The sequence below is a fragment of the Orussus abietinus genome, unplaced genomic scaffold (genome assembly GCF_000612105.2).
Source record: "Orussus abietinus isolate OABI.00-Male unplaced genomic scaffold, Oabi_2.0 scaffold220, whole genome shotgun sequence".
Taxonomy (NCBI): Eukaryota; Metazoa; Arthropoda; class Insecta; order Hymenoptera; family Orussidae; genus Orussus; species Orussus abietinus.
This window is the reverse complement of record NW_019394408.1, coordinates 24,918-52,322: the sequence shown is the minus strand read 5'-3', so window position 1 is coordinate 52,322 and position 27,405 is coordinate 24,918. Positions and strand designations below refer to the sequence as shown.

At 38.5% G+C, this 27,405-nt stretch overlaps 1 protein-coding gene across 1 annotated transcript in view; it reads right to left on the bottom strand.

The window, feature by feature from the left end:
* Positions 1 to 894: 894 nt before the first annotated feature.
* The window catches only part of LOC105696136 (casein kinase I), a gene marked incomplete at its 5' end in the record, with an annotated part of 39,409 nt that continues 12,898 nt past the window's right edge, over positions 895 to 27,405 (bottom strand). Inside the window, 6 exons of the mRNA XM_023432191.1 lie at positions 895 to 1,471; positions 12,168 to 12,274; positions 18,594 to 18,719; positions 24,664 to 24,744; positions 26,376 to 26,450; positions 26,991 to 27,310. Coding sequence (XP_023287959.1) covers positions 1,402 to 1,471; positions 12,168 to 12,274; positions 18,594 to 18,719; positions 24,664 to 24,744; positions 26,376 to 26,450; positions 26,991 to 27,310 — 779 coding nt within the window. The remainder of the gene's footprint in view (positions 1,472 to 12,167; positions 12,275 to 18,593; positions 18,720 to 24,663; positions 24,745 to 26,375; positions 26,451 to 26,990; positions 27,311 to 27,405) is intronic.

Below are 27,405 nucleotides of genomic sequence, written 5' to 3'. Positions count from 1 at the left end.
GCCAAAGTGGAGATTTCAGCTTTATATACATCCGAGGCGTTCTACTCCTAGTGTGCTTCTCAGGCACCACCGATGTGTGGCGCTGTATTCCAAGTGTGTTGGAGTTGCCGATCGCTATTCACAATTAAAAGTGTGAGCGTTAAGGGTTAAATGGTAGGGCAAGGGGTTAAAAACCTCTGCCACTCAAACGGTTAATCTCTACTTACAAGGAAGGTACCTGAGGTGTCCCCCTCCGATTTTGTTCATTTTTAAATATGTTATAGAGGACTAAAATCTAAGGGACCCGTGTATTTCTTAATCGGCGGATAAACACTTTTAGGGGGTGAAATCAGGCTTCAAAGTTGGCCGTGCAAGGGGGTGAGTTGGCTGTTTCATATAGAAACACTCAACCGATTTTCATGAAACAACCGTCAAAATGTAGGGAATGAAGAATCATGAAACATGTATTTGGAATTTTTCGAAAAATTTCATTTTTAAGGGGTGAGCCACCCCTTTGAATACTTCTTTTACCCCTTACGCGAGCAGTAATTATTCTATCCAAATGAGACTTTTTTTGTATTGTTCTGGTTTATAAATTAACCATGTTTCATTTGGATAGAGCAATTACTGCTCGCGTAAGGGGTAAAAGAAGTATTCAAAGGGGTGGCTCACCCCTTAAAAATGAATTTTTTCGAAAAATTCCAAATGCATGCTTCATAATTCTTCATTCCTTACATTTTGACGGTTATTTCATGAAAATCAGTCGAGTGCTTCTATATGAAACAGCCAATTCACCCCCTTGCACGGCCAACTTTGAAGCCTGGTTTTACCCCCTAAAAGTGTTTATCCGCTGATAAAAAAAAAACACGAGTCACTTAGATTTTAGTCCTCTATTACATATTTAAAAATGAACAAAATCGGAGGGGGACACCTCAGGTACCTTCCTTGTTAGAAGTAAAGTCTTCCCTTGAAATATTCTTTCCAATGGCATTTCACCCAGCACTGGGGGAGATACAGCAACGATGGCGAGATGAGACAACAGCCAGGGTGACATCGAAGACGACGACCACGACGATGAGGACGATCACGAGGACTGTGGCTGTCGCGCAACGATTGAGTAAGAATAGTGGTACCTCGGCAGCAAGTGCTTGCCAGGATCGCATTTCGTGGCTCTCAATTTGACAACGGTGGTGGTGTAGGAGTCGGCGTGACAGTGAGGGTGGGGTGCAGGACCGAATCTCGGGACGCCGAGCGACTTCCTGCCCTCAGGAGGGTGACGGCCTCCCGCTCGAGGTCTCGCTTCCGGTCGCCGCTTCCTCCTCGCCTTCCCGACTTCCCGCCGACGAATCTGGCGCCTCCGTGCACTCCGGCACTTATTTCCGCGCACTGTACGGTCCCCCCGAGCCCGACAGTCACCGACAGTCATTTCTGCCTTCCACTCTTTTTCTTCTTCCGCTTGAAGAAACAGCAACATCTGGAAATGAAGCAAACACTAATAGGACTTAGAATCGCTTCTCATTGCTTTGTAGTTTGCGACATCAACATGCACCGAACGAACCGCTCTACGGAAGATAGTCATTTCCCATTAGCGAAGACGGGTAGCGAATGTCTACACTCTACCGATTTTCCACAAAGAAGCGACTTTTAACTGGCCGCTTTCCAAGGTTCCTCTGATTTCACTTTCTCGACAGTATCATGCAGGAGTACTCACATAACGTCGAAGTGCAAGTGCTAACGTTCAACAATTAGTCGATTAATTGATACATATCGGAATACGTTCTTTTGGATTGAGAGCGAGCGAATTTTGAATGTTCACGACAAGCGGTTCTAATAATGTATGTACAGTAGGCACCCCCACATCGGAAATATGGAATGAGACCTATTGAAGAATTTAGTGCTTTTTTAGTGCTATTTTAGAGCTACAACCTCGATTTTAGTGCTGAACGTTCACTCAGCACCCCCACAGAGCATACTGCGTTAAGGGAAAGATTCATGGAAAAAACGAGTATGCAGCATTTTGGTGCTATTTTAGTGCTCTAGAAATACCCAAGTGACAGATCCGAAACATCGCCCCTTTCACCCCAAAATTATCCTTGATCGTATAAGCGCCAAGAGAGAAGAGGTAGAAATAATAACATTTTGCATGTTCTCTTTTCTAATTATTCTGGTGCTATTTATGTGCTTTAGGAATACCCAAGAGACAGATCCGAAACATCACTCCTTTCACCCCAAAACTATCCCCGATCGTATAAGCGCCAAGAGAGAAGAGGTAGAAATAATAACATTTTGTATGTTGTCTTTTCGCATTATTTTGGTGCTATTTATGTGCTTTAGGAATATCCAAGAGACAGATTCGAAACATCACCCTCTTCACCCTAAAACTACCCCCGATCAAATAGGCTCCAAGAAAGAAGAGGTAGAAATATCAAAATTTTCACGTTGTCTGTTAGCATTATTTTGGTGCTATTTATGTGCTTTAGGAATATCTAAGAGACAGATCCGAAAAATCACCCCTTTCACCCCAAAACTATCCCCGATCGTATAAGCGCCAAGAGAGAAGAGGTAGAAATATCAAAATTTGCATGTTCTCTTTTCTAATTATTTTGGTTCTATTTAAGTGCTTTAGGAATCCCCAAGAGACAGATCCGAAAGATCACCCGCTTCACCCTAAAACTACCCCCGATCATATAGGATCCAAGAAAGAAGAGGTATAAATATCAAAATTTGCATGTTGTCTTTTCGAATTAATTTGGTGCTATTTATGTGCTTTAGGAATACCCAAGAGACAGATCCAAAACATCACCCCTTTCACCCCAAAATTATCCCCGATCGTACAAGCGCCAAGAGAGAAGAGTTAGAAATAATAACATTTTGCATGTTCTCTTTTCTAATTATTTTGGTTCTATTTAAGTGCCTTAAGGATATCCAAGAGCCGGATTCTAAAGACCACCCCTTTTACCTCAAAACTACTCCCAATCGTATAGGCTCCAAGACAGAAGAGGTAGAAATATGAAAATTTGCACGTTTTCTTTTCGCATTATTTTGGTGCTATTTATGTGCTCTGTGGATACCCACGATATCCTTAAAGCACTTAAATAATACCAAAATAATGCGAGAGAAGAACGTGCAAAATGTGTTATTATTTTTACCTTTTCTATCTTGGAGCCTATACGATCGGGGGTAGCTTTAGGGTGAAGGGGGTGATGTTTCGGACCTGTCTCTTGGGTATTCCTAAAGCACTTAAATAGCACCAAGATACTGCATACTCGTTTTTTCCGTGAATCTTTCCCTTAAGGTAGTATGCATTGTGGGGGATGCTGAGTGAACGTTTACTCAGCACCACCACCGATTTTTGGTATAAGGGGTGGAGCACTAAAATCGAAGTTGTAGCACTAAAATAGCACTAAAAAAGCACTAAATTCTCCAATGGGTTTCATTTCATATTTCCGATGTGGGGGTGCCTACTATACATACATGTACTAATTCTTCTTTCTAGTCAAAGGGGACCCTACTTTGTAGGGTCTCGTGAGTTCTATGCTTGTGTTAAATCTGTTTCATATCTAGTGTCCGTATTTTAAATCCAAAAGCTTTCAATCAAGCGGCTAAGAATTCGCCGTGCGCAATTAAGGTGATGTGAAAGTGCCGTCGAAGAGGTTTCGTTTATGAAACTTTTCACCGAATTGTTTCAAAGTTCACAAAGTGAATATGGAGACTACAAGGAAGGTCCTGAAACCGATGAGATTTCAATTTTTTAACCATTTGTTAATACGCAGTTTTAAAATTTTGTATAAAAAATGAAATTTCATGAGTGTCAGGACCTTCTTTACAGACTCCATATTCATGTTGACAAATTTAAAACGATTCGGTACACCCAGTTCGGAGAAAAGTTTCATGAACGATTGACTGTTTAGATGCCACTTTCACATCCCCTTAAGACTAGATCAAATGTGCCGGATGAATGTACCGAGTTAATTGTACCGCATGCAATGGCATTAGAAAATAAATAAGCGTCAAGTAACAGAAATAACGCCTTTTTTTGCCCGCAATTATAGATAGAGAGCCGAGACGCAACGCTCTAAAGTAAAAACATATATATTAGTCACCGTTTAAGTTAAGGCCATTGAGTATTCCGTTCAAAGTTACGACACAGATAATGCAACGTCCATCCGTTTTCAGGCAAAAAACCAATTTTTAGTACTGGCTTGGAATTGTAGGATGGATTGGGAAATTACGAAGATGGGATGTGAAATAAACGTCCACAGTTGGAGGGTTTGCTGGACGTTTCCCGTTGATTGCAAGTGCTGAAAAGAATACACAGCTAACAATTGCACATGCAGGTAAAAAGGATGTAGGCAAAAAGGATGTACGCAATAGGATGTACATTGATGACACACGGTTACTATCGATCACTCAAGACATATTATCGTGTTTCTAACCGTGCAATGAATTATTTTTCTACCATGCTTCGACACGTTCGCTGCGAATGAGAACTATTGACCTCCGACTTTTCACGTGGCTCATGAGCTCCTTAAGGTGAAGTGAAACATCCTTCAAATCAGTCGATTCGAATACAACACTTTTTTTTTAAGGGTATTAGACCAAACTGCCCGAAACTTTGACACATCACTCCTGATCATCTAAGAATTGTCCTGACACATTAAAAATTTGAATTTTTCAAACAAATTTTTTAACTCAGTCCAGACCAGAACCAAAATGGCGTCGAGCTCTCATATTTCGATCAATATACCATTATCGAAGGCTCTGATATGAGAATTGAAAGTCAGGACAATTTTACGACAATTTAGAACACTCTGGTAATCGATAAACTCGCATTTGAACGGGATAAAGGTAAAAAAAGTGTTGTATGCTCTTCTTTGCTAAAACGATGGGAATACGAGGTCTCGGAGTGAAAATTTAATTCACCTGGAAATCACAGATGGCGCAGGGGGTCCTTCCGCAGTCAATTAGGGCCCCAGAAGGCATGAATCCAGAGGATTTCTGGAGTTTTACTTCGATTTCTTCATAATTATTGTATGAAAACGACAGGTTGACATGCCATTTGGTACAATACACAATATAATTCGAGACAGCTGTCAATATAAAAACGAACGTCGGCAACGTAGGCATTTAGAAAAATCATCTTTATCGACGTTGATCAAGTTCCTCGACGTGTTTCACTTCACCTTAAGCTTTTGATAAAGATGGGCTTTACTCATCTTCGTCAACTTTAATGACACTCCTTTTCTAGTTTTCACTTAAGGTGAAGTGAAACCCGTCGAGGAACTTGATCGACGTCGATAAAGAAGATTTTTCTAAATACCTACGTTGCCGACGTTCGTTTTTATATCGACAGTTGTGTCGTCTTATATTGGGTATTGCATTAAGTGGCACGCTCCACCTGTCATTTACGTACAATAATTATAAAGAAATTGAAGTAAAACTCCAGAAATCCTCTGGATTCATGCTTTCTGGGGCCATAATTGGCTGCAGAGGAACACCTTGCACCATCTGTGATTTCCAGGTCAATTAATTTTCACTTCGAGACCTCGTATTTTCATCGTTTTGGTATAGAAGCGCATAAGACACTTTTTTTGCCTTTATCCCGTTCAAATGCGAGTTTATCGATTACCAGAGTGTTCTAAATTGTCGTAAAATTGTCCTGACCCTTTCGTTTCTCATATCAAAGCTTTCAATAATTGGACAATGATCGAAATATGAGAGCTCGACGCCATTTTGGTTCTGGTCTGGGCTGTTAAAAAATTTTTTCTAAAAATTCAAATTTTGAATGTGTTAGGACAATAATTAGATACGTCCCTAAAGCTAGCAGCGCCACGTCAGTATAACTACATAAATCATATACCAAAATTTATTGCTTATTTATTACACACATTTGAATTATATTGTTCCAGCCGTTTTAAAAAAATCAGCGGGTATGCCAACTTTAACATTAAGCTGACAGCTCCACCTGACATTTTGTGTGAAATGAAAAAAATAAGTGCTGCAAAATGTAGGAAAAATGTATTGCTTATTTATTGCTCAATTTACAATTTCACTGCTCCACCCCTTTAGCTTTTGGGGCGTATATTAGATGATCAGGAGTTATGTGTTAAAGTTTCGGACAGTTTCGTCCAATACCCTTAAAAAAAAGTGTTGTATTCGAATCGACTGATTTGAAGGGGGTTTCACTTCACCTTAAACTTTTACCTTAAGTTTTTCTCCGTTATGAAAAGCCGAGTCATTCTATTTTCGGGTTAAGGGGGAATGGTACCACAACTCGTCAAACTTCGAGTTGACTGTGCTGCCAACTAACGGCAAGTAGTGGAAAAAGAACTTCATCTCGAACTGAGTCATATGGCAAACAGCAATGAGTTATATATCACTGTCTAGAACTGCTTCAGTATATTGACGAAAAAAAGTTTAGCTTAATTCACTGTAGTGGCAGCACGTGACTATTCAGAAAAGTGGTGCCAAAATATAAAAATCTATAGCAAACTTAGCACTAAACCTCCCACCGGTCGGTCAAATTACCGCTTTTTAAATGGTATTGGTAATGGAGATACAAATTGTTGTTAGGTTTAATGTTAAAAGATGAATTGTGCCCATAATTATGAAAGTGGTTTAAGTCATATATTTTTTGTTTCGAAATTACATTGAATTAATTTCGTTTGAAATAATATGGCGTGAAATAACTGATAAACTCATTTTTTTTTTAATTTTGACTTAGACCACTTTCATAATTATGGGCACAATTGTCCTGTTCATTTTGTGAAATTCTTCGGGATCGTAAGGTGTAGTTTATAACAATGTAAACGCGACACACATCTATGTCAATATCTGCATTGGCAACTAATTTCACCGATGATTGTAGATTTATGATTTCGCTGACCGAGCCACTGCCTAGACTGACTCCGACACAATGTTAAAGATGATATGAAAGACGCTGAGAAATTTAATCGAGGTTGATAAATTAAAATTCATCTACACCCTTTTTGGTGGTAACGTCATTTTGAATACTCAGGTGGTAACATAAGCTGGCGCGTCCCGTCACCGACATTTATATTTATGTTGAAGTCTTTTACAACCTACGTTGATAATTATACGAACTGAAGCGTTCCATATGTCATTTCAGGAAATTAATGATGAAGAGATCGACGTAAAACTAGAAATTCCGTGAATTCATTACTCTAACGACTGTTTGAGACCAGCGTCGCCATCTGTGACGTTTAGCTGCAACTAAATTTTTGCTCTAAAAACACTGAATCAGCTTATATATATATAAATTCTTCGAGCTAGATCCTGAAACTCATCATTTTTTATTCTAAGTCTCCAAGAACCGTAAAACATCGAAAACATGCACGGACCACGCCATGTTGGTTCTAATCCATGATAAGTAAATAAATTTCTTATGAGAAATGAAATTTTATGAGTTTCAGTATCTACTCTAGTGCCTCCATATTCACGTGGTAAAATTTGAAACGATTTGGTGCACTCATTTTGGAGAATACTTTCATCAACGATTTGACTTCTCAGATATATCAGAAAGAATCAGCATTCAGCAATATATGTATATCGGCTGATTCTTTCTGATATATCTGAGAAGTCAAATCGTTGGTGAAAGTATTCTCCAAAATGAGTGCACCGATTCGTTTCAAATTTTACCACGTGAATATGAAGGCACTAGAGTAGATCCTGAAACTCATGCAATTTCATTTTTCATAAGAAATGTATTTACTTATCATGGACTAGAACCAACATGGCGTGGTCCGCGCATGTTTTCGATGTTTTACGGTTCTTGGAGAGTTAGAATCGCAAATGAAGAGTTTCAGGACCTAGCTCGAAGAATTTATATATATATGTAGGCTGATTCAGTGTTTTTAGAGCAAAAATTTAGTTGCAGCTAAACCTCACAGATGGCGACGCTGGTCCTAAACAGTCATTAGAATAATTACTACACGGGATTTCGGCAGTTTTACATCGATCTGTTTATCATTACTTTACTAAAATGACATATGGAATGCTTCAGTTCGTACAATTCTCAACGTGGACCTGTAAAAGACTCCAATATAAATATAAATGTCGGTAACCGGACGCGCCAATTTATGTTACCTCTTGAGTATTCAAAATGACGTTCCCATCAAAAAGGGTATAGATGAATTTTAACTTATCGACCTCGATTAAATTTCGCAGCGCCTTTTATATCATCTTAAAGGGTTGGTTCTTTATAGTAGTCCTTCTTGGCCCTTTATAGCGAGCCGCCATTGATTCCCTGTATACTCTAAGATATACAGGATATTGAAATGATACATTACATAACGAGGGAGGAAAGTAGGCGATTACGGTCGAGGGTGAGTTTGCCACACGGGATTATAATCATATAGTGAACTTCCGGATACGTATACCATTTTTCATCCTCCCTGAAAACCGGAAGTCCGGTTTTTAAATGCCTGCCGAATGATGACGTGACCTGACGATCTTGCGGTGACACCGGAAAATGTAAACCTTTTTGAAATTGTTTACACATACTTGTCATAAACAATTATAAATTATTTAGTTGTACAGGGAATTTGTTAATAAAACGTTCCATCCACCACCCCATCGATTCCAAAAGATTGATATCCCACTGAACACTGTTACATGACTGTTAGGTAAATGTTAAATTTTCGAAGCTAACCCCTAGTAGCATAGAATAATTTCTAAATATTTCTTTGTAATCTTTGCTAAATATCTCAAGCGACAGATTTTTTAAGATTTCTTGTAGATTTCATTCGAAGATATTTGAAATATTTGTTGAAAATCTCAATGACATAATTAGTTTCAATAATTTNTTTTGGTACTTGACAATAGTTAAATATTAAATGGCACACCAGACTTTCAATGAAATTATGTAACGATAAACTATCTGATTTTATAGAAAAACCTTGATTTCATTTGACTAGCAAACAATTACTGATAATGTGTACGCGAGTACGAATTAAAATCACATTTTTTCATACGAGTAGTAAACAAAATATGACATGTATTAATCTTATGACATTTGACGATGAATTATGACAATGACGATGACGATGATGTAATAAAATAGATGACAGCACCAATGTAGTTCTGTTTTGTTACAAATATGTACTGCATATACACAGTAATATGAGGACAGTAATATAATGTAAGATAAGAGTAACAAAGTTACGCTACATTTATATAGATATGATAGGAACAAATGTTATGTAACCTGTTAGCTACAAGTTCCATAACTGTTAAGTTACTGCATTGTAATAAATGTCATGTAACTAGTTATGTTACATAGCTGTCAGGTTATTACGTTGTAACAAACGTTATGTTATTTGTTAGTTTTAAGTTGCGTAACTGTTAAGTTCAGTGTTCAGTGGGATACTACCAATTATCCAACCATACTTTCCCTCTCGGACTCCACTTTTATGCGGGCAGAAAATGTCTACTTTCCCCCTCGGGAGGTAAAGTGAGATGTAGCATGTAATAGGTAACTTTCGGCATGTTCGACAGGCACTGAAAGTCGGACTTTTCTATGGAGAGAGGATGAAAAATTAATTTAATACTCGGTAGCCTCTCGGAGTTTCTCTGTGAGGAGAATCTCCTCGTGAGAGCTTCGCATGTTTGCACCCAAAAATGCCGAGTTTAGCTAATTAAGGTGAAGTGAAACACGTCGAGGAACTTGATCAACGTCGATAAAGATGATTTTTCTAAATGTCTACGTTGCCGACGTTCGTTTTTGTATTGACAGATGGGTCGAATTATATTGGGTATTGTACCAAATGGCATATTCCACCTGTCGTTTTCGTACAATAATTATGAAGAAATCGAAGTAAAACTCCAGAAATCCTTTGGATTCATGCCTTCTGGGGCCCTAATTGACTGCGGAGGGACCCCCTGCGCCATCTGTGATTTCCAGGTCAATTAAATTTTCACTCCGAGACATCGTATTACCATCGTTTTAGCAAAGAAGCGCATACAACACTTTTTTGCCCTTATCCCGTTCAAATGCGAGTTTATCGATTACCAGAGTGTTCTAAATTGTCGTAATATTGTCCTGATCCTTTCGATTCTCATATCAGAGCCTTCGATAATTGTATATCGATCGAAATATGAGAGCTTGACGCCATTTTGGTTCTGCTCTGGACTGAGTTAAAAAATTTTGTTGAAAAATCAAAATTTTGAATGTGTCAAGACAATTCTTAGATGATCAGGAGTGATGTGTCAAAGTTTCGGGCAGTTTGGTTTTTTATCCTTAAAAAAAAGTGTTTTATTCGAATCGACTGATTTGAAGGATGTTTCACTTCACCTTAAAGGTAATTTCCACAGGGAGAGTGTGAAGTTGACAAGTGTATAACTTTCCCTGTGTGGCTCTTTTTTTTAATTTTCATTAGTGATTTTGTGTAACAGTGCCATAAGTGTTGCACGAGTAACGGCGGAGATCACGTTAAACAGCCATGATAGTTTCGTGAACTGCTAATACGGATGTTTACTCATTATTTATATACTTTTTTTTTTAAACTATTTAAAAATCTGACTCTATAAGGAACATTATATTTTTGGAAGGTTGTGATTGTATCCATTCAAGTTATGCAAAGTCGGTCCGGTACGTTTTGTCGTTTGTTCTGTCCGCTATCAGGAAACGGAAGGGTGGAGGAAGACCGTATCCCTCAAGATATCTCCACACAGCAGGGTTGGCGAAGTTTGACCCATGAAAATCAGCGGTTTTCTCCGTTTTTTTCTAGTAAATAGAATACATTACATAAAATCCACCCGGTTTTACCCAGGGTTTTAACCGGTTAAATCCATGTTATAAAATGCATCAGGATGTATGTAGCGTAGAATTTACTGTAATATTGTACGCACCCTGTACCTACACATGCGCTCTACTCCCATCCAAACAAATTAAAATAAATTCTAACCTATCTACGGTGTAGATACCATTCATACAAATTTTAGTTCCTGCGCGCCTTCAGGATAACACAATGGGCCATGTCATAAAATCCATCAGGATGTATGCAGCATAGAATTTTGTTCTAATATTGTATGCACACTGTAGCTACACATGCACTCCACTCATCTTTAAACAAATTAAAATTAATTCTAGCCTATCTACGGGGTAGATAGCATTCAAACATATTTTTGTTCCTGTGCACGTTCAGGATAAAACAATGGATTATGTTATAAAATCCATCAGAATGTATGTAGCGAAGAATTAATTTTAATATTGTATGTAACCTGCACCTACACGTGTACTCCACTCACCTCCAAACATATTAAAATAAATTCTAACCTATCTAAGGGGTAAATAGCATTCAAACATATTTTCGTTCCTGTGCACGCTCAGGAAAAAAGAATGGACCATGTTATAAAATCCATCAGGATGTATGCAGCGTAGCATTTATTCTAATATTGTATGCACTCTGTACCTACACATGCGCTCCACTTCCATGTAAACAAATAAAAATAAATTCTAAACGATCTACAGTGTAGATAGCATTCAAACAAATTTTCATTCCTGCGCACCCTCGGGATAAAACAATGGAAAGTACCCGATTTAAATATGGCTTAAACCAGGTTTTAACCACTGTCTTTTAGGCAACGATTTATGCGAAAAAATGGCAAATATGGTTTAAACCGGTTAAAACCATTGGGCTTGGCTTTTTGTAAAAAAATCGGATTTATGCCAACCCTGCCATACAGCTAACCTAACCTAGCTCAATTACGGGGCTGGCTGGATATTTGGTCGTACAGGTGAATTTTTGACTAGTATTACGCTAAAAAATAACTCAATAACTTGCTAACAAATTTTACCGTTGGTAAAATAGTTAACGACGAAACACTCTGCTTTATTTAAAATATCCCCTGCACTAACATTTTTGGGAGCGCAGGGAAAATTATGTACCATTCCCCCTGCAACCAGCGGAATTTTATAGCTTACATATAGATTATTGAAGAAAAGTTATTAAATGAAATATTCGATAAAAATATCAAACCCTGGCTCACGTGTGTCATTGTAGGTCATGCAACGAATGTGTTTAATGTAGTGGATGTTAAAGTGTGACCATATGAAAATGCGGTCAAAACGAAAATGATTCATGACGCACTCATGACATTCATTCTCGCACATGAAGTAGATTGAAGTTAAGCGAAAAGAGATAGGTACTAATGGGTGAAATACTTACTTGGTTTCGTCGATCATTTCGACCTCTTGAGGTGCAGTAATTGGAGTATTGGAATGACCAGCAGTGGGATCATCATTAGCCAATTCCCCGTTCGTCGATGATACCACCTGAATAAATCAATGAAAATGATTAAAATTCCGCGGTGAAATCTCGGGTAAGGAATTTAACTCTACCGTTCATCTCGTCTCATGACCCCGATCATCCGATCGGCAATAACGGATGATAAAGAGTTTCAAGGCTTCGAATTAATTGATTGATCCGAAAGCACAACGGGATATCTACGAGATAGCCTTCTTACGCTCAAACAATGGTATAATACAGAAAACTACACGATAGAAAGGTAATGAGTGCACTATCTCCGAGTGGCCGGATCAAGGTGACGTGTTAACCTATAAAAATGAAGACCTCGGTTTGGGGAATTTCACTACTACCGGGAAACCCAAGCCGTCGTTTTGCGTATGTGGTGCACAGGTACAACAGCAATCGTCATAGCACAACAATAATGTTTAGTAATGATCAACTTCAAAAGGCACAATGTAGCATGCTACAAAACGCAGTTTACGTGGACTGACCGTTACTCGTCGATGCTTCGTCTAAAAAGAAATCGAAGAATTTATGATGAACGTATCGGATTAATCCTTTCTTAATGAGCTCTTTTTAACGCGGCCCTGAGCAGAGTCTAAAAATCCCTGCTGAAATTCGGTTGTATCCCATATAAAGCACTCATTGGTGTATCTAAGGGTGACCGTAGCTCTGTCATTTATCATTTACCAGAGATGAGCGGGGAGATGTTTTACGCCATTGTTTGAAAGGGAGGCATGGCTCCGTGGCGCCCTCTACGCCCTTTACACCTCTATAAAAATTGGAACTACTTTCAAAGGGGCGAAATCTTCGTGATCGGTAAAATAGGGTATACGTGGGTGCCGCGTAGAGTTCGAAAATTCTCGGTAACATTAAATTGGAGAAGGTAACTGTGAAACATACCGTAAGTTACCGGGAACATTGAGAATTTAAGAGAACGTTAATTTTGTTATTTATACTTTAGGTTTCTTCGTTTAAATAACTTTTTTTTTTTCAATCACTTCAAAGTTCAAGCTAAAGAGTAATAATTACCATTAGAAAATATTGATTATAGGGTGGTATTTACCTCCAGCTAAAAATATTCACGTATGTACAACTTCACGGAAAATTCCATGCGATTTGTTTCAAATGAACTGATATTTCATTCTGCGACGAAGCGAATGGGAGGTTTTGATTGGCTACGGAGAACGTACAACGGAAATTCCCCTCTACGATGTTTCTCTATAGCTAATCGAAACCTCTCGTTCATTCCGTTGAAAAATTAAAATTCTCATAATTTCTCGATAAAAAAGGCTTTGGAGAAATTACCGATAAGTTACCGGGAATTTCTCTTTGTTTCTGACGTAACTTACTGGATTTAGAACTCTAGTGCCGCGTCGTAGTCAATGGGTGCATTCAGAAGAGACAACTGTTGAGTGATCGGTTAGCGCTCATCTGCTGAATGGGTACGTTCACTCAACATGTTTATTGATCAGACGCCATTTTATATATCACAAATTTTTTACGCTACCTACCCTCAACGTGTTGGGTATATCAAATTCAAATTCAAACCGTGTAGATTCAAGTTAAAGAAGCAAGGATGGCAAATGAAATCAGTTATTACAGTGAAATGTATGAAGTAAATGGTCTTCGATACGATGTAGTAGAGTGCAGAAGTGGATAAAATGTTACAAAATGGTACGTTATTTCGAAATGTATACTTAACCTTAATCTAATGTATTCTATCTTCCTAATATAGACCAAAAAACTAATAATAAATAAATAATTAAGTAAGTATGAACATGTGTTTTTTTTCAGACGTTACATTCTGTTGCGAATATTTTTCTAAAAATATGTCATCTATAGAAGTTGTTGATGTATATAACGAAAAGGTGCAAAATTCTTCAGGTAACGAAGTAGCTGAAATAATACACGACGTACATGTACTGTAAGCACTGACTGCTAATATAATTAATATAATTAATATAATTATATTAGTAGTCAGTGCTATAAGGAGGTTAGGTTACACAACACTGGATGCCGTCATATTATGATCACTGAACAGTCCATTCAGCAGAAAATCCCAACATGTGCCCAACTCATCGGTAACCGCTTTTCTCCTCCGAATGCACCCAATCATCTATGCGTAACAACTTTATTTGGTATTCGTAGTCTTCTTTCCCAACCTACGTTGACTCTGATACTAAAAACGAAAAGCCGATAACTTCATTGTATCCATACTGTGGTGTATTTGAAATCTGCAGACGCGTTTTTCTTTACCGATAGAGAACATTTCGCCTCTTTGAAAGTAGTTCCACGGCGCTAGGGAGCCGTGCTTCACTTTCGACAATGGCGACATCTCTCCGCTCATCTCTGCATTTACATTTGGCCTTTTTCTGAAAACCGCCTACGTCTAGGGAGGAGACCGTTTTACTGTATTAGAGGATGTAACTGTTTCAATGCTATCGTTGAAACCTTGCTTTAAGGTGATGTGAAAGTGGCGTCAAAGGGGTCTCGTTTATGAAATTTTTCTCCGAACTTTTCTTCCGAATAGTTTCAAACTTTGTAACGTGAACGTGGAGGCTTTAAGGAAGGTCCTGAAAGTCATGCAACATCAAATTTTTAAAAATTTGTCTATAGGTATTTTAACATTTTTTATAAAAAATCGAATTTTATGGGTGTCTCAGGACCTTCCTTATAGCCTTATATTTACGTTGTAAAATTTCAAACGATTCGGTACACCCAGTTCGGAGAAAAGTTTCATGAACGATTGACCTTTCAGATGCCCCTCTCACATCCCCTTAAAGAAGTTAAAACTATCCTTTTAACGAGTGAACTTGCCGCTGCATTTATTTCTTATTACATTCCGAGGTTAGTACAAATAAATTTAATGAACGTGAAAATTTAGGTTATTTACTGACTAATGGAACTAAAAATGGAAAACTCGGGTTGTACGTAATGGTTTATAAAAGTTTAAAAGAATCATTCTTTCTCTAACAAAACTCTTTAAATTACGCATCTTGTTTAGTTAACGGATTGTGTTTTTGGTCTAGGTATTTCATAGTTTTCTTATTATTTTCTAACCTTAAAAGGAATCGTAAAAAGGCAGGTTAGGGGCGAGGAAAGCCGGTTAAACATTGAATTCCGAATCACCTCGAGCCAATTTTTGCAATGACAAAGCATCAAGTTAAAATTCGCAGTAATTCAAAGGACAGAAACCGGCCATTCGAACATATCCCGATGTTTTCGGGTATTCGCGATCCAAGCACGATTTTCAGTGCGATTCTGGGTCGACTTCAGGGTGGACAGGCAGAGAGAAGGTAGGAAACGATCACTGAACTATGTTCATCCTCGAACACCACTGATCTATATACTAACTGGATAGCTGATATCCTACAAAATGGCGGAACGTTTTGAAACGACCAAAGCCCTCTAGCCGTGGGCACATAAACTAACATTGCAGTATTTGCGCATGCGTCAAAATAACGCGCCACGCAACCGCAGATAGTATAAGAGGGGTCAAATTAATTTAAAGGAAAAAAATAATTGCCATTTTTATTCGAATACTTACGAGAAAAAAGATAACCATTTTGTTTTAATCACATAAACTAACATTGTAGTATTTGCGCATGCGTCAAAATAACGCGCCACGCAACCGCAGATAGTATAAGAAGGGTCAAATTAATTTACTGGAAAGAAAAAATTGTCATTTTTTTTCAAATACTTGCGAGAAAAAAGATAATCGTTTTGTTTTAACCCAAGCTTTTTTACAATATGTCCTGCGCACCATTCTACCCGTAAATTATGTCTCTTCTATCATTTATATCTTAAACATTTACCATCTTGGACTGATGGTTCAAAACCTTTGCATATGCGCACACGTTGCTTATTTAGTATCGTTGCCAATATGTAGTTTGCGCTCATGCGTTAATAATTGTTTAGAATTTTACGTTTCCAACATGGCGGGTGCCGCACATGCCCGATATGTGTATCCGCTACCCAGTGAACACTGTTAGACAACTGTTGGGCAAATGTTACGTTTTTAAAACTAACACGTTATGTAGCATAAAAGTAACATGGAAGTTAGATGTTAGTTATTATTTCCCACTCAGTAAGGTAACATGTTATGTAACATGTTATATTAATGTTATAATTTCAGTTACCTTAAAATAATATTAATTTTTCATACATTTAATAAAAAGATCACGCAATTTTATCCAAAATTATATAATTTTTTTTATTTTTAATTATTTTTTGGTACTTGACAATAGTTAGATATTAAATGGCAGATCAGACTTTCAATGAAATTATGTAATGATAAACTATCTGATTTTATGTAAAGACCATGATTTCATTTGACTAGCAAACAATTACTGATAATGTGTACGCGAGTACGAATTAAAATCACATTTTTTTTATACGAGTAGTAATCAAAATATGACATATATTCATCTTATGACATTTGACGATGAATTATGACAATGACGATGACGATGATGTAATAAAATAGATGACAGCACCAATGTAGTTTTGTTTTGTTACAAATATGTGCTGCATGTACACAGTAATATCAGGACAGTAATATAATGTAAGATGAGAGTAACAAAGTTATGCTACATTTATATAGATATGGTAGTAACAAATATGTAACCTTTTAGCTACAAGTTCCATAACTGTTAAGTTATTGCATTGGAACAAATATCATGTAACTAGTTAGCTCTATGTTACGTAACTGTTAGGTAATTACATTGTAACAAACGTTATGTTATTTGTGAGTTTTAAGTTACGTAACTGTTAGGTTTGGTGTTCAGTGGGTAGGTTATAAACGTCTTTTAGGGCATGTGTAAACACGTAAAAATGTTGGAGGAATAATTAATTTGGCGCTTGTGTTTAAAATTCTTGCGATTTAACCCAGTGTAACACGTTCCGTGCCACGCCGTGTACCACCTCAGGTTAAGGTGATGTGAAACGCGTCGAGGAACTTGATCGACGTCGATAAAGAAGATTTTTCTAAATGCCTACGTTGCCGACGTTCGTTTTTATATTGACAGCTGTGTCGAATTATATTGGATATTGTACCAAATGGCATACTCCATCTGCCGTTTTCGTACAATAAATATGAAGAAATCGAAGTAAAACTCTAGAAATCCTCTGGATTCATGCCTTCTGGGGCCCTAATTGACTGCGGAGGGACCCTCTGCACCATTTGTGATTTCCAGGTCAATTAAATTTTCACTCCGAGACCTCGTATTACCATCGTTTTGGCATAAAAGCGCATAAGACACTTTTTTTGCCTTTATCCCGTTCAAATGCGAGTTTATCGATTACCAGAGTGTTCTAAATTGTCGTAAAATTGTCCTGACCCTTTCGTTTCCCATATAAGAGCCTTTGATAATTGTATATTGATCGAAATACGAGAGCTCGACGCCATTTTGGTTCTGGTCTGAACTGAGTTAAAAAATGTTGTCCAAAAACCAAATTTTGAATGTGTCAGGACAATTCTTAGATGATCGGGAGTGATGTGTCAAAGTTTCGGACAGTTTGGTCTAATACCCTTAAAAAAAAGTGTTGTATTCGAATCGACAGATTTGAAGGGGGTTTCACTTCACCTTAACGCGTATTATCGGTGGTACACGTGGCACGGAACGTGTTAATATGACATTTCTAATTGGATTCATTACTTTCTATTTAGAAATAGAAGGGTATAATATACTTCGCGCTCACGTGGAAAACTAGGAACGCATTATACGTTGTAATACACGCGTATAAAACTACGTATATTACACGACGTAGTATATCTACCCAACCCTGGGTATCAGTTACACAGTTAGTATATAGATCAGTGCATTTTTCCGACGTTGTAATATCAAATTTTATAAAAGTGGCCTTTCAACTAAAAGCAGTCGTAAAAGAAATTTCAAGTATGGCGTTGTTTAGCAGCGATCATTTTTAACAAAAAGGCGTTTAAAATCGCTGCTAAAAGTCAGGTACGAGTAACGGCCAAGAACATTGAAACATATGAAATACGTTCCAGTATGAGTATAGCTCAGTGGTCGCAATCTCGCAATTTCATAAAAGCGGTCTTTTAACTAAAAGAAGTCATAAAAGAAATTTCAAGTATGGCGTCTTTTAGCAGCGATGATTTTAACAAAAAGGCGTTTAAAAGCGCTGCTTAAAGTGAGGTACGAGTACCGGCCAAGAACATTGGAACATATGAAATACGTTCCAGTATGAATATAGCTCAGTGGTCGCAATCTCGCACGTCCCTCTCTTCGCGAGGCTCACGGTCGAGAAACGGAAGAAAAGGAAAAGGAGGGGAAAAAGGACTAGGATAGAAGGTGCCAAGAAAATGTGCAGGTGACTCACCTGTACGGAACCGTGTCTGTCGGCGGGCGTCAACGTGCCCCCGGCTCCCGATTGCTTGACGGCGTCGGGCCACGTGGTTCCCACCCCTTTACCGCCCCCTCCTCCCACCCCTCCACCTTCGATGTCCTGAAGGAAATAAGCGCCGCGACGTCGCGAACGCAATGTGTTACTCGGATCGATTCAACTCTTTTCCGCTACGAGTTCTCGCAAAAACGAGACGGCTGTTATAATGTCAGATTTAAGGGGATGTGAAAGTGGCATCCGAAAACTCAATCGTTCATAAAACTTTTCTACGAACTGGGTGTCTGAAATAGTTTCATACTGTGAAACGTGGATATGGAGGCTCTAAGATAGGTCCCGAAACTTGTGAAATTTCATTTTTTATAAACTATTTTTGAAATAACTGTAAACAAATTTGATAAGAACTGAAATTTCATGAGTTTCAGGACCTTCCTTATAGTCTCCCTATTCACGTTCTAAAGTTTCAAACTATTCGGTGAATCGAGGTGGGAGAAAAGTTTTATAAATAAAATCTCTTTGACACCACTTTCACATCACCTTAAGGGGATGTGAAAGTGGCATCCGAAAGCTCAAACGTTCATAAAACTTTTCTACGAACTGGGTGTCTGAAATCGTTTCATACTGTAAAACGTGAATATGGAGACCCTAAGGTAGACCCTGAAACTCGCGAAATTTCATTTTTTATAAACTATTTTTAAAATACCTGTAAACAAATTTGAAAAGAATTGAAATTTCATGAGTTTCAGGACTTTCCTTATAGGCTCCCCATTCACGTTGTAAAGTTTCAAACTATTCGGTAAATCGAGTTGGGAGAAGAGTTTTATAAACAAAACCTCTTCGATGCCACTTTCACATCACCTTAAGGGGATGTGAAAGTGGCATCTTAAGAGTCAATCGTTCATGATACTTTTCTCTGAATTGGGTGGACCTATTTTTATCAAATTTCACCACGTGAATAAGGAGACCCTAAGGTGGGTCCTGAAACTGGAGAAATTTCATTTCTTATTAAAATTGTTGAAAATGGTTACAAACAAATTATCTTAAAATTGAAATTTCATGGGTTTCAGGACATTTTTTATAGCCTCCACATACACATTGTCAAGTTTGACAGGATTCGGTTCACTCAGTTCGGAGGAAACTTTTACAAACGACACCTCTTTGGCGCCACTTTCACATCACCTTAAAATGACCTGAAAGTGGCAACTTAGAGGTCAAATTGTTTATGAAACTTCTCCGAACTGGGTGTCACGAATCGTTTGAAATTTTATCAAGGGAATATGGGGATCCTAAGGAAGGTCCCGATGTCCATGTAATTTCATTTCTTTTTATACAGAATGTTTCATCTATGAAAAATGTTTCATGTATCAATAACAAGAACCAATGTTTTTGTCCGTATATATTTTGGATATTTGACACCTTTTGAAGGCTTAGAAAATAAGTTTGATAAATGAATGCAGGAGAATGTCCGTTTGTTTCGTGAGCAACATGTGTTTTTTGAATAAAAATTTAGCAGCCGCTATATGTAACAAATAGCGGTGTAGGAGGTTAGAGTATTAAAAGATCAGGCAAATGGAGTATGCCATATTCCGTTTAATACTCAGCATTGTACGTTATAGTTGTCAATATCAATAGAAATAAGTAACGTCGTTCGATGTTTTAGATGATGTATCGGTTAGGAGAATGTCTTTTTATCTACGTTAAATGTCTTGGCGCCTTTCACATCACCTTAATCATAGAAAAAGGAAGTGTGGGAGACGGAGAGAAAACGGAACTTAAATATGGCTGGGAAAGACTTCTTCTTTTCCGAAGATGAAAGGATGCTGAAAAGGACTTCTCTCGGTAAGAAGCGACTCTGTCAGTTCTTCGACTTCTATTGTTTAAGTAGCCTGCTTTAAGGTGAAATGAAAGTGGCCTCTGAGGCGTGAAAATATTTATAAAACTTATCACCGAATTAAATGCACCGAATAATTTGAAATTTCAGTGCGTGAATATGAAGCGCTTAATGAAAGTCCTGAAATTTCATTTTTAATTATTATTTATCCCTCACTACGACTAACAAGGATGGTATCCAGGTCGATCTCTCCGATTTGATTTCTTTTATAATATGTTATAGTAGACTAAAAACTAAGCGACACGTATTTTATTTTATCTGCCATTAAAAACTTTAAGGGGGTGAAACCACTATCCAATGGAAGGCCTGAGGGGAGGCTCACCCCTTAATTTTTTTTTAATTGAGAAAATTATATTTTTCATTTCTCGTTATGAGAAAGCTCTTCCCGGTGGATTGGTTAAAAAATATTATGTTCTTGTGGGTGAAACTGCCAAATCGCCCTTTGACTCCCTAGTAGCACAAAATATTTGTCCTATATTTTCTATATATTTAACGAATATCGTACGTTGTGTAAATATTTAGCATACATTTGAAATATTTGCAAAACGTTTACTTTAGAATATTATCCCTATAATATTTATATAACATTAGCTCCATGTTTTGCTAATATTTTTCTACCAGATATACAAAACATTTCGTTTCATTTTAATACAAGTATTTTATAAATATTATCTGCCGAATACATTATAAACGTTTTAAAAATATTTAAAATCAAAATCACACGTTTTGCTCCCATAATGAAATAGCGGAACGAAATATTAGAAAAATTTCTCGTGTTTTTTGATACCAAATGAAGTGTCCGATAATAGTCGTGAAGTAAAAGAAATGTATTTTAATTACATGTTCATAAATAAAAAAATATAATTTCTATATATGTATATAAATTACTGAAACTGAATATGTCATTGAGATTTTCAACAAATATTTCAGATATCTTCAAAAGAAATCTACGACATTTAGCAAAGGTTATAAACAAATATTTAGAAATTATTCTATGCTACTAGGGATAGTACGCCATCTCATGTTATCACTGAAATATCCACAATAGCGTTACAGCCGAAAAAGGTATAAATGAATATTATTTTAACGACGTTAATTAAATTTTCCTTTGGCGCCTTTCATATCACCTTAAAACCATAAATTTCATACATTCAGGGTCGATACGGACCATTCTAATGTGCTTTAACCTTTATACTTTTTATCTGCATACTCACTCGCGCGTGTTCATATCGATTTCTCAACCGTTTCCTTTTAAATTTGACCCTGCCAATCTATTGTAATGTATATTTCATGATCCTCGGAATCTCGTTACCGTCAAGCTACGTAAACCTACATGTCTTTAAAAAAACCAAAGCATTGCCGCAAAAATGTCACTTTTCTTGAAATGCCACCGTTGGTCAAAAATATTCGATAAATAAAAATACTAGATAATTCGAATGAACTTTGCAATATCGGAAGCTCGTAGTCAGTGACGAAGTCAATACGGCGGTATAACAAAAGACAAAGAACAAAACGCGGGATTTCGTTCAAAGTAAGAAACCAAATGCAAAAGATAGATTGCGAAGAATGTCAAGATCGTCCACGGATGATGTTAACAATTGATCATTACATCGGTGCCTGCAAGAAATAATATAATCAATATAGGTAATAAGACTCGTCGAATGGAATGGTCCACTTTCCTATACAAAGTGAATTAGTATGCTACATAACTTACTTTGTGGAACGATTTCGGCATTTGTAGCAAAACGATTGGTACTAAAACTTACAAGGAAGATATCCCAGGTCGATCTCTCCGATTTCATTTTTTTAATAATATGTTACAGTAGACTAAAAACTTAGCGACTCGTATTTTTTTTTATCTGCCATTAAACCCTTTAAGGGGGTGAAACCACCATCCAAAGTAAGGCCTGTGAGGGGTCCCCCCTTAATTTTTTTTTTAATTTAGAAAATTATATTTTTCATTTCTCGTTATGAGAAAGCTCTTCCAGGTGGATTGGTTAAAAAATATTATGTTTTTGTGGGTGAAACTGCCAAATCGCCCCTTGATATGCCTTACTTTGGATGGTGGTTTCACCCCCTTAAAGTGTTTAATGGCAGATTAAAAAAAATACGTGTTGCTTAGTTTTTAGTCTACTATAATATATTATAAAAGAAATCAAATCGGAGGGATCGACCTGGGATACCTTCTTTGTAAGATGGTTTCGGCAACACATATTTTTGATAGGTCACGTCTTTTGAAAGCTTTAAACCGAAAAAAAAAAGAAAACTTTTAGGGCGTTGGCGCAACACTTTAGAATACTGGAGTAATCGAAGATTATTGAGAAATATCTGGGATCAAGGGGATCTGGAAAATATCGAGAAATGTTTTATAAATGTATGTTGTGAAATTCTCGGATATCCCGTGCTCTGTGACCGCTCTGAGAGCAATAATTTCATTGCCGCTAAATGTGGCACATGACGCCGTTGGTCAATTACAAGAAATTAATAAAAAAGAAATTAATTAAATTAATTGACATCTTTTTGTTCTTTCTCTACCCAAATAACACCATTGATGTAATCAATCTTTGTGGAACGATTTCGGCATTTGTAGCGAAATGATTGCTACTAAAACTTAGAAGTTAGATTTTACGATCATACGTACTTTGTAGGTAATAGAGCTCGGACGACTACTCGAATAAGCACTAGACGAATATACGAATATATAAGGATGAAATCATAAGGAAGGCGTTTAGGTCTTCAATGTAATCATATCTAGTATTAAAAGGGACCGGTCGTAATGTGCACTGGGAGATATCAATGCCTTCCCATCCTGCACAGGCGATGTCGTATCTGCAGGGGAGGCACTTATGTCCGCCATTGTATACTGAGAGACATCAATACCTTCTCTTCCTGCACAGGCGATGCCGTATCTACAGAGGAGGCATTCATGTCCGCCATTGTACACTGGGAGACATCAATGCCTTCCCATCTTGCACAAGCAATGCCGTATCTACAGGGGAGGCATTCATGTCCGCCATTGTACACTGGGAGACATCAATGCCTTCCCATCCTGCACAGGCGATGTCGTATCTGCAGGGGAGGCATTCATGTCCGCCATTGTACACTGGGAGACATCAATGCCCTCCCATCCTGCACAGGCGATGCCGTATCTGCAGGGGAGACATTCACGTCCGCCATTGTACACTGGGAGACATCAATGCCTTCCCATCCTGCACAGGCGATGCCGTATCTACAGGGGAGGTATTCATGTCCGCCATTGTACACTGGGAGACATCGATGCCTTCCCATCCTGCACAGGCGATGCCGTATCTGCAGGGGAGACATTCACGTCCGCCATTGTACACTGGGAGACATCAATGCCTTCCCATCCTGCACAGGCGATGCCGTATCTACAGGGGAGGTATTCATGTCCGCCATTGTACACTGGGAGACATCGATGCCTTCCCATCCTGCACAGGCGATGTCGTATCTGCAGGGGAGGCACTCATGTCCGCCACTGCATGTTGAGGAGGGGTACATAGATTGAGGTATACTGGGGGTTTCGCGTATGTATATCTCGAGTAAATCGTAACAACAATAGACTACGTTGCCAGTCCGAAACGCGTTATTACGTCGCATCTATGTTCGTCAAGTCTACCAGCTTCGAAAAGCTCAAGCGATCGATTTTAGAATATTTACAGAGAACTGTAAAAATGAGAGGTGGCTTACATAAGAGCCGTGCATCTCGACGCGAACCGCATCCGTCATAAGTATTACATCTTCCTCAAATTCATCGCTTTCCTAGATTTAAAGAAGTGAATAGAGATCGATGTAAATAAATCGCTCGACAACCATTAGTACTTTTATCTACTCCTGCTTTACTTTCTGGACATAACGATTTGGGAAATAGTCCGAACTAGACGGAGTAAAATCCATTATTCTATCCCTGGTGGTTACCATCTTTAACGGCATATGCTGTTTGTACTTTTAATGTAAAGGAAATACGATTAAGATATTAGTCCGTCAATTTTGTCTGTCGATTTCTGGTCAATATCTCGTGTCACTAGGTAACGGAGCGTCACTAGAAACGGAGTGTTATGCGAACGTGATTATTTGAGTAAGGAAAAAGTAAACCACACAAAGTCATGCCGAAATGTGTAAAAGCAGAGCGTTAATTACCTTGTAAGTGGCAGGGTGTCGGTCGCGGTTCGGTGATACTATAATTTCGTGTCCTGTCTGCAACGATCCGACCGGGGTGGACTGCAATTAGAAGAGTTATGTGAGACTACGATGGAACAGGAGCGATCTTGTATAATAAGACCAATTCTAGCCAGTTGACTACGATTTCATGTACGAATTTACCTACAAACATTTATTTATAACGTACTGAGACGGTCGGGTTAAGCCTAGACAGAGATGGCGACCGTCACTCGATCGGTGGCTCTTTTCAGTATCTGTATTTCTTCTACAAAATATAGAACGGTTTATGTAAAAAGAGTAGGAAAAATTAAGAATGCGATAAGGTAGGAAAGAAAATTAAATAACTTACAATTGGCTCGTTGGTACAATGTGTACTAAAGTTCACTAACCGACGGACGTTTCTACGACCGCTTTTTAACACTTTATTCACCGACGAATTTGGAAGTAAATGCCGATCACGGGTATCGTAAAGCCAATTAATACTAAACGTACCAAGTACCCTTTCAAAATTTACTTTAAAATCCAGGAGAAACCAGTCATATGTAAAACGTGTAATTAATTATTTTATTTTCAAAAATAAAAAGATATGGTTAATAATTTTATTAGAAATTAGAAGTTATGTTTGGACTTTACTTTAATGAATTAAGAATTTCTTTCTAAAAATCAACGTTTATTTCATTAGGGGCCTAATGACACCTTATGGTAAGAATTGGTATGTGTAATGTACCGGTACGTTTTGTGATAATAAGTTTCCGATAGATAAAGGGTTAACACTATGCCGTCCGCACACGTAATCAGGAATCTTTTGTTTGGCGCCGGTAGGACTCGTTTGGATCATTGCGCCTGTCATGCACGACACCAACGTGTTGTCATCGACATTTGTTCGACTGTTTTCGTGGGACACCAACGTATTGTTACCGGCATTTGATCGACTGTTTTCTTAGGACACTAACCTATTGTAACCGGCATTTGTTCGACTGTTTTCGTGGGACTCCAATCTATTGTCACCGGCATTTGTTCGACTGTTTTCGTGGGACAGTAATCTATTGTAACCGGCATTTGTTCGACTGTTTTCGTGGGACAGCAACGTATTGTTACCGGCATTTGTTCGACTGTTTTTGTGGGATACCAACGTGGTGTCACCGGCATTTGTTCGACTGTTTTCGTGGGACACTAACCTATTGTCACCGACATTTGTTTGACTGTTTTCGTGGGACACCAACGTATTATCACCGGCATTTGTTCGACTGTTTTCGTGGGACTATTATCACCGGCATTTGTTCGACTGTTTTCGTGGGACAGTAACCTATTGTCACCGGCATTTGTTCGACTGTTTTCGTGGGACTCCAACCTATTGACACCGATATTTGTTCGACTGTTTTCGTGGGACACCAACGTGGTGTTACCGGACAGCATAGTGTTAACAGACCCTCGATCGATATCAAGCGGGCAAGAGAACGTTATGTTAACGCGGAGCCCAGCTGGTAACTGCCCAAGAGATAACACCAGGGCGTTTGCGTTATTATCCACTTACAAAACACTTACGTAGAAGTATTCGTATTAAGGAAACATACTACCATGTGTACCGTGTTCATTTATCTATATTTTTCAAGTCTCCGTTAGCACGCCCGCGCCTGTTTAACAAGTTCGATAAGCACAGATTGAGGACAAGAAACGGGCCTTTTACCAACCTTGTCGGACTTGGTCTTTCCTATGTGAGATGGCGCCGCCATTCTTAACGCTCTGAGTTGTTCGAAGTTAGCTGGCTATAGAATACAATGAGGGCAGCATGCAAAGTCGAAAAATTAATGAGCTAGGCTCTGTCCTAGCGGTTGAACGCCTCATGCTTGTCTAAGGGTGGGCGAGCTGAGATATACTCACCTTGAAAAGATGATATCGAGTAGTCAATTAATTAGGAGGTAACCGAGGTAGGAAAGGCGCGACTCAACGACTCCTCGACTTCTTCGACTGACGCGAACGGAGGCGAAAAGGCAAATCAAAGATGCTAGACGGTGCTTTCAAAGTGCTGTTACATTTGAGAAACGCGAGGAACGCCGGGAGCGTCGGCGATCATTGATATACGCGTCTTGAAATATTCCATCGAAAAATCCGGGAACAAGATTTAAACGGGTATCCTAGATTCGGACCTATCGCTCGGTGTTCGTCGTTTCTCCTTTGTTTTCGCTCGGACGTTTTTGCTTCTACTTGTGAAATATCGTTAACCAGACGATCCATCCCGCGGGTTTAGTGAAAGGGTGTTGGGCCACGATTGCATGATTCCGTGCTCGTAATCACTTGACACCCACCATTGTCTTGCCTGTCCAGTCGAACTCTCCGTCGTTAAGGAACCCGCGCCGATCGTATAGGTCCTGAAAGAGCTTCCTCAGGTACTCGTAGTCCGGCGTCTCAAAGAAGTCCAATCTCCGGACGTAGCGCAGGTAGTTGGCCATCTCTTCGGGGTGGCCTTCGCAGAGGACCTCGATCGGGGTGGCCCTCTTCGTGTCTCCGATTTTCTGGTACCGTTCCTTCAGGGTGTCGGCCTTCAATCCTTGCCATGGCAGACTCCCCCGCAAAAAGTACATGAACATGTGGCCCAAGGCTTCCAGGTCGTCTCTCCTGCTCTGTTCTAGTGGACCATTGAAACACATCATAAGAGCTCTTTAAACGAAACGTATCTCAATATGCTAAACATGTCAGACATTTATATTAGCGTCGCAGGAG